The sequence below is a fragment of the Salvelinus sp. IW2-2015 genome, linkage group LG4q.1:29 (assembly GCF_002910315.2).
Source record: "Salvelinus sp. IW2-2015 linkage group LG4q.1:29, ASM291031v2, whole genome shotgun sequence".
Classification (NCBI taxonomy): Eukaryota; Metazoa; Chordata; class Actinopteri; order Salmoniformes; family Salmonidae; genus Salvelinus; species Salvelinus sp. IW2-2015.
In genome coordinates, this window is record NC_036842.1 from 88,736,790 (window position 1) to 88,753,450 (window position 16,661).

A 16,661-nucleotide genomic window follows, 5' to 3' on the forward strand; every position below is an offset into this window, starting at 1 on the left:
GGAACCCTGAACAGTTTCATGATTATCTTGACCATGCCTGGCCATCTTATGAACCGTTTGAACATCTTTGAACTGATTCTGAGGACAAAAGGGGGTGCAAACCAATATCAGGAATGGTGTTCCTAATGCTGTTGTACCACCTATGTTTATTCATTAGATTTTGTTGGTAACTTTGTTAAGGCATCAACGGTGGAGAGATGAGAAGCTGTACGGGAGTCAACATTTAATCAGGATAAACAGGTAACAAAGAGAGGCCACAAGACGTCGGTTTACAGCGCGAGTAACAAAAGACAACATGGAACATCAATGTGAAGCACGGGAACAGACGCGGGGAACTGATCCAGTTCTACTGGATATATCAGCTCATTTGTGTTGAATACCGCCTTGCGACAAGATATCATTGGGTTATACTATCAGAGGCAATATAATACAATATATAATTACGATATATGTTCGGTATATTCTGACACAATATACTTTTCTTACAGGTCGAACTTTCTTAGTGATGATTGCAGTTACATTCATCCCACATGAGGTGAAGTAAAGTAAACAAAGTATTCACTAAGGACACGCCTAATTTCACACACGCTGGCATCAGTGGACAGGGCAGAAGGGAAGCACAAATTTTAGTCTGTGTTTACTTTCTTTTCAGCAAGGGCTCGTTGGTTCTAGGGGATATGATTTCTTGCTTTGGGTGCCAAGAGAGGTCCCGGTTCAAAATCCCGACGAGCCCTTCTTTTCTGGAACACTACAGGCTGTTATCTGTACTGTCCAAGACAATGATAGGCTACTTGGAGTGGAGATGACTGTGCATATTCAGCAGAAACAGTGACAATCAGATCATGTTATAGTTTTCTATAACAAACGAACAGGCTCACAGGACACCAATGTCACTATGATTTGTATTGTGAGAATAGGACAAACGACTTAGTCCTATAACTTGAGCCAAGGCCGTAATTAAATAAATACTTTATCTGTTCAGCCACTCAGAAACTTCCCATATGGTTTTATTTTGCAGCTTGTAAACACATAGTCCTGGATAGGGTCTCATCTCATAATGCAAAATGATACCTAAACAGCACTTAAGAAAGTGTCAACCACAGACTAAATGAGTTTTATTTGCAAATCTGACAATGTACTGTACACTGAGTTGCTACCTAAACCAATAGGGAAACCTTCCTTAATATTGAGTTGCCATTCTCTTTTCGCCATCAGAAAAGACCAATCTCGTCTAGGGGCGATGGGACTTATCAGGGTGTCGAAAGTGTTCCACAGGGATGCTGTCCCATGTTGGACTCCAATTCTTCCCACATGTTGTGTCAAGTTGCGTTGGATGTCCTCTTGGGTGGCGACCATTTCTTGACACACACCGGGAAACTTTGTTAACAGGGAACAAAATCATTTCAGTCTATGTAAACTTCCCAAAACGTTGCAGTTACCACTAGAGGACAGTCTAATAGCAAAAACCTGTCACCACAGATTCTGGAGTTAACTCACAGGCTTATGAGGCAGGATTGGGAAAATTGTAACAATAGGGAGTTTTCCCTAAGCAGGCTTGTTGGTTTAAGGGTCATGACTTTCTCGCTAGGGTGGGAGGTTAGTCCTTGGGGTTTAAATCCCAGAGATGAGCCCACCTTTGAAAACCATTATGTGCATAATTGTATTTAGGGTTGTCCAAAGTGAAGTTAGTATTATTGGAAAAAGATCTCAAAAAAAAAAGTGGGTGCGAGAAAAATCTTACAATAGGAAAAATGGATGAGACTGTAAGTAGCAAATATGCGATATCTGTAGGCCCTTTGGTAAAACAGAGTATTAAACATATCCATTTCAGTGTGGAAATATAATGTACAGTGGTCGTCAAATGTCAAACCAAGTGACTTTTGAATTGTGTGACAGACGGTAATATAGATGCACATACTTAGAATTCTTCTCTAAATTGCCCATGCTTCAAAACTGGACCCTGCATTATCCTTACAATGATCATTATATAATACTGAACGCACTACCAGTGAAAGAACTGTGAGAGATCATTCAAAAGTAATTACTCCCATAGGACATATACCTGGTCCAGCAAAATGCTACCACCTTCAGCAACATCTCCAGCAGGTAGTAAAGGATGAGAAGAAACAGGATTCAGTTGAGGCTGTTGAGGGGAGGACGGATTCATAATATTGATTGGACGGAGCAAATTGAATGCATCAAAAACCATGGTGTTTGATGTATTTGATACCTTCCACCGATTCCCCTCAGCCAATATACCACGGGCCGGTTCCTCCCCAATTAAGCTGCCCACCAACTCTGTGACAGAGATAAAACTTCATAACAGTCTGGTGGAATTGCCCATTCAAAGACCCTTCCTGCCTATACATGAGTCAGTCATGTCAGCAGTTGCACTGCAGGACAGTAACTAATTATCTACTTGTTTAACTACTACTTTAGTTACATTTCTACATTAAATGGGCCTTAAATGTTGAGCCTCTAAAATATTAGTTGTCTCGTTCAAGATTCCTACTCACAGTTCAATCACCAGGAGAGTCTGGGAACATTGATGAACTTAGAATGCATATACAGTAGACTTTAATACATGCATATACAGTAACTTAATACATGCATATACAGGTAGACTGTAATAACATGCATATACAGTAGACTTAATACATTGCTATACAGTAGACTTAATACATGCATATACAGTAACTTAATACATGCATATACAGTGGACTTAATACATGCATACTACAGTAGACTTAATACATGAATTAGGACAGTAGACTTAAGTACATGCATATACAGTAGACTTCAATACATGCATTTACAGTAGACTTAACATGCATATAAGTGACTTCAATACATTGCATATCACAGGTAGACTTAATACATGCATATACAGTAGACTTAATACATGCATATACAGTAGACTTAATACATGCATATACAGTAGACTTAATACATGCATATACCGTACATGACCTTTGACCTTACACATTTTCTAAAAATAAATGGGATACAATGCAGCCCTGTAAATTCTGAAGAAACACTTATTTTTAGACTAGAGACATGAAATGCAGAGAAGGTGAACAAAATGGGTCAGGGCCTATATCTACTGCCTTTCCAATCGAATCTAATGATGATCAACAACAAAGACAGAGGACTTATATTATCTCCATTTTAAAGTAGTCAATTGTCTTCTTGTTCATTGGCTGATTCCTCCCCACTCATAGGAAAACCCACCCAGTTGACTAATTTAAAATGGTGGAAGCCCTCAATTGCAATGTCCATTCTAAAATGTGTTATATCCATGATGAGTCCTCTATCTGTTTCCATTTGATCAACATGTCTGTGTTTGTGCAGAGTCTAGAACAGCCACTAGGTGGCAGTCTCTGAGCAGTTTAACTGAGCATGCAACAGCATTAACTTGAGAAGAATTCCTCATTCACGTGGCATGCAGTGGAATTTAAACTCTTGGTTGCTGACACTATGACAGGCTCGTTGGTCTAGGGGTATGATTCTCGCTTAGGGTGCGAGAGGTCCCGGGTTCAAATCCCGGACGAGCCCTCCTTTTAAGTTATCAAATGACTTACAGTATGAACAGGCCCACATAGTGTACAAAGCATAGTAGTGTACATTGACTAAAGCATCTCTATCAACAATATTACTGTGAATTAGTAGCCTAGAATTAGTAATTGATAAACTCTGTTTCAATATTCTTATGGTGAAACAAAGCATGTCAGTTAGGATTCCAGGCTAGTGTCGTAACTAAGAGCTGTTAGGATCAAGCAGAAACACAAACATCTAAGTTAATTCAWTAAATATTGTGACATTGTGAATCACACAGATGCAGACAACATTGGCCAGTGCCACGGCATTCCCCACCACAGTGACATAATKCTGACTGAAGATATACTGAACCTTGTGCAGGAACTTAGACGAGTACTCAGGCAACGGAGGATGCTACAGAGGAAAACAATGACTTCAATTCGCTGTTCAATCTCCTTTCACAATAACTTTTCAGGTTTGCTTCTGTCCAAATGTTTGCTTCTGTTGAAAATGTAAGCAAAAAGGAAAATGATGAAAGTCTGCTTGGAGTTAGATTGACAGTCTGCCAACTGCGTAGTTTTGAAGAAATGAACATTGTGGTAGAGATAAAATATAAATAGCTGTTTGATCCTGTCCTTGTCCAGCTCATCAAACAGTCTCTGGAAGGCCTCCCTGGGGATGAAGCCACTGGATGACTGTGAMGCTTTCTGAGGAAATTACACTTTTAGAATCTTTTGACGTACCAAAAGTGTTCACAATTCAGAGGTRTGGCCATGTACATATATAACTCAAATCAAATCAAAGTGTATTTGTCACTTGCGCCGAATACAACATGTGTAGACCTTACAGTGAAATGCTGAATACAACATGTGTAGACCTTACAGGGAAATGCTTACTTACAGGCTCTAACCAACAGGTGTAGACCTTACAGTGAAATGCTTACTTACAGGCTCTAACCAACAGTGCAAAAAAGGTATTATGTGAACAATAGGTAACTAAAGAAACAAAAACAACATTAAARTAACAGTGAAAAATAACAGTAGCGAGGCTATTTACAGTAGCGAGGCTATAAACAGTAGCGAGGCTGCATACAGTCACYGGTTAGTCAGGCTGATTGAGGTAGTATGTACATGTAGATATGGTTAAAGTGACTATGCATATATGATGAACAGAGAGTAGGGCAAAAGAGTAGGGCAAAAGAAGGGYGGATGGTGGGTGGCGGGACACAATGCAGATTACCCGGTTAGCCAATGTGCGGGGGTACTGGTTGGTCAGGCCAATTGAGATGGTATGTATATGAATGTATAGTTAAAGTGACTATGCATACATGATAAACAGAGAGTAGCAGCAGCGTAAAATAGGGGTTGGGGGGGCTGTAAAATAGGGGTTGGGGGGGCTGGTGTGTTGGTCTACAGTTTGGCTGTAAATACATATTTCGATATGACTTTCTCCAAATCCAGATCATTTTCTGTGTAAATAATATCTCCATATTATGCTGTTTACTGAAATGGAACTACAAATCCCAGGGTGCTGTGCGGTACATTTGCAATCCTCCGCTAATCTTATCATCGCTGGTTTTTGAGTTCCAGGATCAGAGCCAAGTGACTATCACACCGAGTCATATGTGCATATAGCTATCAGTACGGTAGAGCCCTGTACATGACACCCGCGAGGCGCTAAACATTCGGGTGGACAGGGAACACAACAAAAATTAACATGGATTTAAATGTCATAATAGAAAACATGGAAACGGGCGATCAAGATGCCGCATTGATGGCACTGCAGACGTACAATAAAAAGGTAAATTGTTGTCGTTATCCTTATCAAGTACAGTATGAAATATGTTTTCTTCTAAGTTGACAGTAATAAGATTGAACATCTCTTTTGACAATAATGTAACGTCATGACACTTTGATGATCAATTGCAACAGAAACATGCGAACGTACTGTTCAACCTCGTAGACGTCYTGAGCTCTTATAATAAGTGTTATTTTGGGGAGCGACGCATAAACGCATAAACGCACACGCACTTACATAGGGTAGGTAATACYCAACTAACTGTCAGTTGAGCACCAGGAGCCATAATAGATCAGCAACTGTTTCGAGTCTTCTATTCTGTTGTAGGCCTATTYATAAATATGTCAACATGACATTGTAGCATTTTGTGCACTTCATGCTGTTGTCATGGATAGGAAGGCTACAGTAGCTTTCTCTCTTTCAGCTTTCTCTCTTTCTCGATATCATTACAGGCATTGATTTGTAGGATAKCTGTATGATATCATAGCAGGAGAACGCCAAGGGAAGCCTAGCAATATGCAGACACACTTTGAGTATATTTCCCTGAGGCTGAGCCAGTCAGCCTTCCTAACCCTCAGACTACCACCCATAAGTATCATTTAATGGGATCTCTATGCTACCACCCTGCTGTCTGCTCAGTCTACTCTGTGGAGGCCATTGCCTGATCAACCGACCTCATACCCTGTAACCCTCTTTAATCAACAATCCCCACTGTGTGTGTGTGTGTGTGTGTGTGTGTGTGTGTGTGTGTGTGTGTGTCTGGGTGATATTACTGTATTATTCCCATCTTATTCCACTGTATTATTATGTATAGTAGGTATTCAGCCTACATACGTCTGTGGACAAACACATTAGTCCCAATTCTGACATCCTTATGTGATGATGTCTGACTGGAAGTTGTTGATCAGTAAAATGATAGGGCCATATCACAGCAGTGGACGTTCCTGCACACACAAAGTGCCTTTCACAACATACACTTCTCTGCATAGACTTATGCCATCTGACTATTACTAATGTGACTTTGAAACAGGCAAAATTGAGTCAAATTGGATTGAAGGCAAAGCAGAAACAATTCAGCTTTACAAATTCATCCCATTGAGTCAATACTTATTGAGTCATAGTTTAGAGTGAAGCTTGTTTGATTTGTCTTTCCTTAGACAGAGTTACCTCACAGAGACTACCCACCGAGCATCAGTAGTCAGCCCTACCTAGACTTMTGTGTGTTCCTATCTATTGGCATAACAGGATTAAGTCTTCTGAGAAACACAAATAGATTGCTGAAGCTTTGAGGCCCTTCAAATCCTGTCCATCTAAATGGTTCTCATTTGATCCTGTAGCTTTAGCCTGGCCCCCAGGCTGCTTCTGGTCTCTTTCCAACTCCATATGGTATTGTCATGGCAACCATTGTTTGGTGTGCCAATGAGTGACAAGGAGTTGGCAAGATAGCACAAACAGATCTGGTACCAGGCTTACTGTAACATTACAAAGGGTTGGTCTGGTACCAGGCTTACTGTAGAATAACAAAGAGTGTGTCTGGTAACAGGCTTACTGTAGAATAACAAAGGGTTGGTCTGGTAACAGGCTTACTGTAGCATGGCAAAGGGTTGGTCTGTTAACAGGATTACTGTAGAATAACAAAGGGTTGGTCTGGTAACAGACGTACTGTAGCATAACAAAGGGTTGGTCTGGTGCCAGGCTTACTGTAGAATAGCAAAGAGTTGGTCTGGTAACAGGCTTACTGTAGCGTAACAAAGGGTTGGTCTGGTAACAGGCTTATTGTAGCATAACAAAGGGTTGGTCTGGTAACAGGCTTATTGTAGCATAACATAGGGTTGGTCTGGTAACAGGCGTACTGTAGAATAAACAAAGGGTTGGTCTGGTAACAGGCTTATTGTAGCATAACAAAGGGTTGGTCTGGTAACAGCATTACTGTAGAATAACAAAGAGTTGGTCTGGTAACAGGATTACTGTAGCATAACAAAGGGTTGGTCTTGTAACAGGCTTACTGTAGAATAACAAAGGGTTGGTCTGGTAACAGGCTTACTGTAGAATAACAAAGGGTTGGTCTAGTAACAGGCGTACTGTAGCATAACATAGGGTTGGTCTGGTAACAGGCTTACTGTAGAATAACAAAGGGTTGGTCTAGTAACAAGCTTACTGTAGAATAACAAAGGGTTGGTCTGGTAACAGGCTTACTGTAGAATAACAAAGGGTTGGTCTGGTAACAGGCGTACTGTAGCATAACAAAGGGTTGGTCTGGTAACAGGCGTACTGTAGCATAACATAGGGTTGGTCTGGTAATCAAATCAAATCAATTGTATTTGTCACATACACATGGTTAGCAGATGTTAATTGCGAGTTGGTGCGAAATGCTTGTGCTTCTTGTTCCGTCAATGCAGTAATAACCAACAAGTAATCTAACCTAACAATTCCACAACTAACTACCTTATACACACAAGTGTAAAGGGATAAAGAATATATACATAAAGATATATGAATGAGTGATGGTACAGAACGACATAGGCAAGATGCAGTAGATGGTATAGAGTACAGTCTAACTATAAGTGAGTAATGTAGGTATGTAAACATAAAGTGGCATAGTTTAAAGTGGCTAGTGATACATGTATTACATAAAGATGGCAAGATGCGTAGATGATATAGAGTACAGTATATACATATACATATGAGATGAGTAATGGTAGGGTATGTAAACATTATATTAAGTGGCATTGTTTAAAGCGGCTAGTGATACATTTTTACATAATTTCCATCAATTCCCTTTATTAAAGTGGCTGGAGTTGAGTCAGTATGTTGGCAGCGGCCACTAAATGTTAGTGGTGGCTGTTTTAACGTCCTGATGGCCTTGAGATAGAAGCTGTTTTTCAGTCTCTCGGTCCCTGCTTTGATGCACCTGTACGGACCTCGCCTTCTGGATGATAGCGGGGTGAACAGGCAGTGGCTCGGGTGGTTGTTGTCCTTGATGATCTTTATGGCTTCCTGTGACATCGGGTGGTGTAGGTGTCCTGGAGGGCAGGTAGTTTGCCCCCCGGTGATGCGTTGTGGAGACCTCACTACCCTCTGGAGAGCCTTACGGTTGTGGGCGGAGCAGTTGCAGGCGTACTGTAGCATACATAGGGTTGGCTGGTAACAGGCGTACCGTAGCATAACAAAGGGTTGGTCTGGTAACAGGCGTACTGTAGCATAACATGGTTGGGTCTGGTAACAGGCGTACCGTACATAACAAAGGGTTTGTCTGGTTACAGGCTTACTGTAGGTAAACTGTAATAATCGTTCACCCTGAAGTGTTCCATATGCTCTCGTCTTTTGGTAAAACAATGATGGATCTTCCTTTTCTCAGTGAGGGAGGGAGGGAGAGGGAGAGAGAGGGAGAGAGCAGGATGACAATGACTCACTCATCTCATTATTTGGCAGCATCTAAAAATAATTCACCGTCCGCATACCTTTACATTGCAGATCATTGCAGGGATTAAATAAGGCAAAAGCTCTCACCACAGGAACACAAACACTCTACTTTACTGTACTGTATGCTAATTCACAATGAATGATGTATTGGGGTAGCTGTTTTGTTGTGAAATGTTTTATAATGTTTTCTCTTTACTTTCTCGTCTCCTCCTAGATGACCCAGTGCTTCACATTTACCACAGATGAAGAGGAGCAGAGAGAGGTACGAATTTTATTTTTTACTATGGATGTGTCGGTTAACGGCACCCTATTCCCTATGTAGTGCACTTCTTTTGACCGGAGCCCTATGGGGCATAGTCAAAAGTAGTGCACTATCTAGGGAATAGGCTACATCTGAAAAGGCACCCTATCTCCCTTGTACTGTCGTTGGTCAGTGAGGCATTGGAATGATCAGCTTTTTAACTCTACTGTTTGCTTGTAATCTGGATGATGTAGAATCACAGTGGGATACAGCCCAAACACCAAAGTTGATAGTTGGTATCAACCATACTGTATAGAGTATAGTATAACCCATGCCGGTCAGTCTCACCAAATCCCCTCTGCCCTAACTCTCTTTTTCATCTTTCATCTCTTTCTTCTTGCGTTCCTGTACACTAGGATGGGAAGTTACAAGAGGTATACATACGTGTGTAATGGTGGTATTTCAGTATATTTGAACCCAAAGTTTATCTCTACAGCAAATTCCATTCTTAATGATGTATTTAGACATTTGGCATAATGTAAGTAATTAATAATTGTTGTTCCATTATATCAAGAAATACACTTTGGGTTCGTAGAAGTACACATATAACAGTATTTTCATGAGAGACAACCTGCAGCAAGTGACCAAGACATTTGTCTTTACATCTACAGGGGCATCAGACCCTCTTCCTGGATGTTTTTACAGCTAGTTGATGATGACTCACCCATGTTCTGCTGCACTTCTGCCACTATTGACAGCATGTTGTCTGATATCCATCACAATTATCAGTCTTATCACTGACGTGTTGAAGTTTACTTAGGCCCATCGCTCCTCGTTGTGTGTTGAAATATAGCCCATACTTATTTGAGACTCCATATCATTTGATCATCCTTGGAGATGCTGTCCATAGCTGTATGTAACGTTATAGTCCCTCTCCACAAATGTTATTGCCACATACTTACTTAGGGCTTACAACTGCTGGAGTATAGGCCGTCATCAACAGCAGCAACAGGACGATTTGTTCAAGTTGTCTCAATGCCATGGTCAAGTTTTCTCAATGCCATGGTCAAGTTTTCTCAATGCCATGGTCAAGTTTTCTCAATGCCATGGTCAAGGTTTCTCAATGCCATGGTCAAGGTTTCTCAATGCCATGGTCAAGNTTTCTCAATGCCATGGTCAAGTTTTCTCAATGCCATGGTCAAGTTTTCTCAATGCCATGATCAAGTTAAATGTGGGATGCAATTAGTCCACTGTTGACACAGCACCCTTTCTGAAAGAAGGCATTATGAGAGAACCAAAATAAATTCACCACGGAATAGTGGCTTTGTCCCAAATGGCCCCCATATTCCCTATGTAGTGCACTACTTTTGATCGGGGTCCATTGGGCTCCAGTCTAAAGCAGTGCACTATATAGGAAGTAGGGGGCCATTTGGGACAAAGCCACTATTCCGTGGTGAATTTATTTAGGTTTGGAGTTACATGGAGAAGTCCTGACCGACAGGAAGTGTGCATTCATGTACTGTGTTTTGGAGAAATAGGGATCTGTGACTTGTATCTGTGACTTGCTTCAGCCTAATTGGTTACAAGGTATTATGTAATTCTTATCTGATGTCCTACTTTTGCTGTGTCCTATCCCTCAAAGCTATTTATTTCGGTAGCCACATGCTTTCTCTGGAGACCTCACACAACGCAAGCTATTTAGGCAATTAATTGATGAGGGCATTGTCGATTCTCATTATCATAATTTCCCCAAGWATAGAGCAAAGCACAGGCAAGCTGAGTGAGCAGCAACCATCAATCATTCTCAACATTCAACAACTGACTCGTCCTCATTCTCTCTCCCGAAGGGGAGGGAAAGACATTATGCTGTGAGCCCTACATCTGCTGGGTTCAAATGGTTCCCTATTCCCTATATAGTGCACTACTTTTGACAAGAGCCCTGGTCAAAGTAGTGCACACCAGAGGGAATGGGGTACCATTTGGGAGGTATTCTAAATGGCCCAGACTCCTGACTTAGGCAGCTATGATTCTGTTTCTGAAGCTTTTAACTTACTGCCTCAGGACATTCAGGGCCCACTGGGTGCACTGTGTTATATCGGGACAGGAAAACATCTGACGTGCACAGACTCATGATCCTGAACTTTACTTGGTTATGGATGGGTTATGGTGTGTCTTTCTGACGATGACTGTAGTCTACCATCATAATTGACACGTGATGCTGGACTGTAGTCTACCCATCATAATGACAAAGTGATGCTGGAACTGTAGTCTGACCTCAAATGAAACAAAAGTGATGCTGGACTGTAGTCTACCATCATAATGACAAAGTGGTAGCTGGACTGTAGTCTACCATCATAATGACAAAGCGATGCGGAGTGTAGTCTACCTTCATAATAACAAATGATGCTGGACTGTAGTCTACCTTCTAATGACAAAGTGATGCTGGACTGTAGTCTACCTTCATAATGACAAGCGATGCTGGACTGTAGTCTACCTTCATAATCTACCTTCATGATGACAAAGCGATGCTGGAATGTAGTCTTCCTTCAAAGACAAAGTGATGCTGGACTGTAGTCTACCTTCATAATGACAAAGCAATGCTGGACTGTAGTCTTTTTTCAACTCTTAATTTGATTTAGATTGATTCAAATTCACAATGATGGCATTCAAATATACTGGCTATTGATTACTTGGCATTTGTACTTTATTTATGTATGTTGGAAGCATCTGAGACCCCAGTGAATAATAAGTCCAAGCTCGTCCCAGTGTGGCAGCTTTTGTGCAGACAGCTGCCAGTCACTATCACGGCCCACAGACATGCAGAGATTTGATCTAGACTGTTTCCCGTCATCATATCAGTCAAACGAGACAGTTCTTKGTCAGAGGCATCGTGTGTGGATTATTAAAAGGCTTTGTATAGGGTGTTACTGCGATCTCTCTAGAAAGGAAGAGAGAGTCTCTGATGATTAAATKATTGTTGTTACTCACAGATCACAGGGTAGCTTGGTGGCTTTGATTCTGACTTGGTCTATTTTACAYAGTTTTAAGCCCAAACAGAGGACTTTCTGGAACTTTAAACCTATACCTTATGCAGAACTAGTGGAAGAACCTTCTAAACACCTATTCCCCATTGATGTTGAATCTCATGAAAATAAGCAATTTTCCCATCCCATCCTCTCCTCTGGAGATGGGGAAAGRCCTGTTTGGGACTGTACTGACATGCATGTACTTTAGTTACAYAGACAAGCACCTCATTGGTATAGAAACGTTTGGCAGTGTCGTCATACTTGCATACTGAGTAGTTAGGTGTAGTGATGCTGTCTCTTTGGTCCACCTGTGTCCTCAGAGGTTAGGAGAGCTAGTGTTGGGCTTCCTGAAGCGAGACCTCCAGCCGTCCTGCCAGCTTGCCTGTCTGGAGACCATCCGCATCYTGTCACGTGACAAGAACAACGTGGCACCCTTCATCACGCACACCGCCATGCAGACCCTCAGCCGGCACGCTGGCATCGCAATCTCCCACGGCAATGTGGACTGCGAGGGCGGCGTGGTCCTCGTCCCTTTCGCTGAGAACCCGGACCTGGAGGTTATCGTAGAGGCGCTGAAGAGCATCTGCAACATCTGCTTGCACAACAAGGTGGATAAAAAAACAAAAAACAGGGTGATGTGATGATAAAGGCTTAACCACACTGGAGAATGCCGGTCGGTGCTGGGCAAAAATAATATTTAGATAAAGAAATAAGAGGTCTGAATATAGAGAATGCTGTATGTAACTACTCCCCAGCTTTTTATTCCTGCACCATAATGATACAGGCTGTGTTCCAAATGGCACCCTGTTCCCTTTAAAGTGCACTTATTTTGACCAGAGTCTAAAGGGCTTTGGTCAAAAGTAGTGCACTATATAGGGAATAGGGGGTTATTTGGGACATAACCTATATGGGGCCAGATTCAAAAGTAGTGCACTATATAGGGAATAGGGGGTTATTTGGGACATAACCTATATCGGGCCAGATTCAAAAGTAGTGCACTGTAATATGAATAAAGTGTGATTTTTACAATGCATTCCTAATGATTTATCTCTTTCTTTAACCAAGGTGGCTGTGCAGGTGGGCCAGGACTTGCAGCTGATTGTTGGCATCGCGGAGCGTCTCAAGCAGTGTGGCGAGGACCAGTGGAACCACTACGTAAGGTTCTTCGACCTGCGCCTCATGTTCCTTCTCACCGCCCAGCGTGTGGCGATGCGAACCCAGCTGTTGAGGGAGTTGCGGGGGGTCAGTCTGCTGTCCAACCACCTGGATGCTACATTGGGGCTGTGTTGGCCTGATACCTTCGAGGTGGGGCGGGCCGGGGTGGAGGTCGATCCGGACTCTGAGGAACCGGCCGAACTGCCCCCTCTCAGCCGGGAGAAGATCGAGAGAGCCATGGAGATCCTCAAGATCCTCTTCAATATCACCTACGACGCCAACCGCCGGGAGGTGGACGAGGTGAGCACTTGAAGAGTGGATCCGCCATCAGGGTTTGGGTCAATTTTATCAATGCAGGAGGTAAACTGAATTGAAATGGAATTGGCTCTAACCCTGTCCACCATAGCATATTACTGTATACTGTAAACTTTGCATAGTGTTGTTTACATACATCAATATAATGATAATCAATCACAGTTCCTCTGCTGAACCTATAGGAGGAGGCGGCGGCGTTCAGACACCTGGGAGCCATCCTCAGACACTGTCTGATGAGCAGCGCTGACGCACAGGACGACACAGAGGAGTTTCACAGGTAACAGCTCTTATTATCTTAGTAAAGGCGTTCTGAACCTAAATCAGGGGTGTCAAACTCACTTCCTGGAGGGCTGTCCCATGTCTCTGCTGGTTTTGTTATTTCCTTTCAATTTGTGTCCAATTAAGGCCTGGACAGCCAGGTGATGACCAGGTTGACCTTAATTGTTCAATCAAGTAAGGGAGCAGCGAAACCCCGATGACACTTTGCCCTCCAGGAATTGAGTTTGACCTGAGCTAAACTGTGTCCTGTGAAAATCCTTTGTGTTTCTTCTGGGCTGCATTCCTGTGAAAACCCTTTGTGTTTCTCCTGGGCTGCATTCCTGTGATAACCCTTTGTGTTTCTCCTGGGCTACATTCCTGTGATAACCCTTTGTGTTTCTCCTGGGCTGCATTCCTGTGATAATCCTTTGTGTTTCTCCTGGGCTGCATTCCTGTGATAACCCTTTGTGTTTCTCCTGGGCTGCATTCCTGTGATAACCCTTTGTGTTTCTCCTGGGCTGCAGTCATTCGCTGAACCTACTGGGGAACCTCCCTCTGTCCTGTCTGGATGTGCTACTGATGCCCAAGGTTCAGCAGGGCTCAATAGAATACATGGGGGTCAACATGGATGCCGTCAACATGCTCCTGGAGTACATGGAGAAGAGGCTAGACAGGGTGAGCTGGGTTTTAACCCTCAACAACAGGTTGAGATGCCGTCAACACACAGTTCCTTGCTGAAACCTTAGGAGGAGGCGGCGGCGTTCAGACACCTGGACCATACCTCAGACACTGTGTCTGATGAGCAGCGCTGACGCACAGGACGACATCCAGGAGCGAGTTTTACAGAGTAACAGCTCTTATATATCTTAGTAAAGGCGTTTGCAACTACAATCAGGGGGTCAAACTCACGTCCTGGAGGGCTGTCCATGTCTTCACTGCTGGTCTCTTCGTTATTCTTTCAATATTGTGTCCATTAAGCCCTGGAACCAGTCCTAGGTGACTGGACCTAGGTCTGACTTAATTTTCAACTCAGTAAGGGAGCAGCGAAACCCGATGACCACCTGACCCTCCAGTGAATTGAGTCTTGCGAGCTAACTGATGTCCTGTGAAATCCTTTGTGTTTTCTCTCTCCGGGGCATCGCACTTCCTGTGATAACCTCTTTGTGTTTCTACCTCGGGCTGCAGTCATTCGCTGACCACCTACTGGGAACACTCTCCTCTGCCTGTGCCCTGCGATGTGCTACTGACTCCTCGCTCCAGCGTCAGTCCAGGGCTCTAATAGAATACATGGGTGCAACATGGATGCGTCACATGCTCCTTGGAGTACACTGGAGAAGATGGCTAGACTAGCCGGTGAGCTGGGTTTTAACGACCTCAACAACAGCGACTTGAGATGCCGTCAGACATGACTCCTGGAGTACATGGAGACGAGACTAACTAGGTGAGCTGGGTTTTAACCCGTCAACAACAGAGCCTATCCGAACAATGCTCACAGCGTCTGGAGCGAAGAGGCTAGGAACACGGGTGAGCTGGGTTTACACCACTCAACAACGGTTTGACGTCATGCCCGTCAACATGCCTCTCGGAGCTACCATGGACCGAAGAGGCAGACAGGGTAGAGCTGGGTTTATAACCCTACAACACACAGGCTTGAAGATGCCCTCACCTATGCTCCGGGGAGTGTAGCATAGGAGCAAGGGCTAGACCAGGCGCTGCAGCTGGGTTTTCACACCCTCCACAACCAAGGTTGAGATCGTCCGGTTCAACATCTCCTGAAGTCACTGGAGAAGAGGCTTAAGACAAGGTGCACCTGGAGTTTTAACTCCTCAATCAACAGGTTGACTCCCTATGCCGTCAACTAATGCACCCTCACTCAGAGTACACTGGAGAAAGGCTAGACAGGTGAGCTGAGTGTTTTAACCCTTCTTCAACACGGGTGACATTGCCATTTGAATGCTTCATCCCTGGAGATTTCAAATCTTGTTCTGATTAGGCATCTCTTTGCTCGAGGCAGAACTAGATACGCGATTGGTCCTTGAAAGTTCACGTCAGTGGGCGGTAGTTAACGGTGCCCTCAAAATCGAATGGAAGGAATGGAACGCATTAGCATAACAACCCGTGTTTTTCAATAAAGTGGCATTAGAACCGTTGCAACTACACACATTTGTTTCGACGTGCATTTAGCTAGTGTATCTAGTGTTTATTGACCATCGCTTGGAATCTTCTTGAAGAGTTACTTTGCTCCTGGAGCTGCTCTCTTGTGTTGCCATCAACTCGAGGTGTTTACAGGTGCAATGTAACAATGATTCCCTCAAGCAGGTGTCTTGCTCTGTGGTTGGGAGTAATGATGGTACCTCTCCAATTAATGGGCATTTGATTGTTAAGGAGTTTGTTCTCGAGGTGTCTATTTGGGTCGATCATGGGCTAAACAACCAGTGACACACTGGAAGGCTCAGTAAATGAAAACAGTCTTAGTACTCATCCATAAGGATGAAAATGGCAGAATCCAATTCATCTACGAGTCCAAATTTTGCTTTGAGTAACTTTGATTATATCTGTTCAAGTAACACCCACCGTATCGGTCGGTGTGGGTCCTAAGCTGCGGTAGCATAGAGGGTTGTTATGTACTGTCCTGTCTATACAGTTATGTGTATCGGGTTTACCAGGCGAAGAAAAACTGACAGAAGAGACCATCGTCCGCACATCTCTTAAACCTGTTGACTGAGAGGCAGCTCCCGCATCCAAGGTAGGCACCAGGAAAGATCTTCCTCGAGGATGACAGGCTAGGTGATTGGACGTTTCATCTTCGTCATCATTTCATCCAATGATGCATGTCTAATTACTGACTGTCCACAATTGGTTGGTCTTCTCTAAGTGTATGTGTAGTGAGAGGCTTGTGTGTGTGTGTG

At 43.2% G+C, this 16,661-nt stretch overlaps 1 protein-coding gene and 1 non-coding gene across 2 annotated transcripts in view; both read left to right on the top strand.

Annotated features, from left to right (window-relative positions):
* The first annotated feature begins 3,483 nt into the window (after positions 1-3,483).
* trnap-agg (transfer RNA proline (anticodon AGG)) lies at positions 3,484-3,555 on the top strand. The gene has a single exon. It is a non-coding gene; the product is annotated as a tRNA-Pro (tRNA).
* A 1,552-nt stretch (positions 3,556-5,107) lies between these two features.
* The window catches only part of ric8a (RIC8 guanine nucleotide exchange factor A), a 25,596-nt gene continuing 14,042 nt past the window's right edge, over positions 5,108-16,661 (top strand). Inside the window, exons 1-8 of the mRNA XM_023983180.2 lie at positions 5,108-5,337; positions 8,972-9,019; positions 9,415-9,432; positions 12,345-12,632; positions 13,090-13,479; positions 13,677-13,771; positions 14,277-14,478; positions 14,938-15,075. Of these exons, the coding sequence (XP_023838948.2) occupies positions 5,254-5,337; positions 8,972-9,019; positions 9,415-9,432; positions 12,345-12,632; positions 13,090-13,479; positions 13,677-13,771; positions 14,277-14,478; positions 14,938-15,075 (1,263 nt within the window). The 5' untranslated portion in view covers positions 5,108-5,253. The remainder of the gene's footprint in view (positions 5,338-8,971; positions 9,020-9,414; positions 9,433-12,344; positions 12,633-13,089; positions 13,480-13,676; positions 13,772-14,276; positions 14,479-14,937; positions 15,076-16,661) is intronic.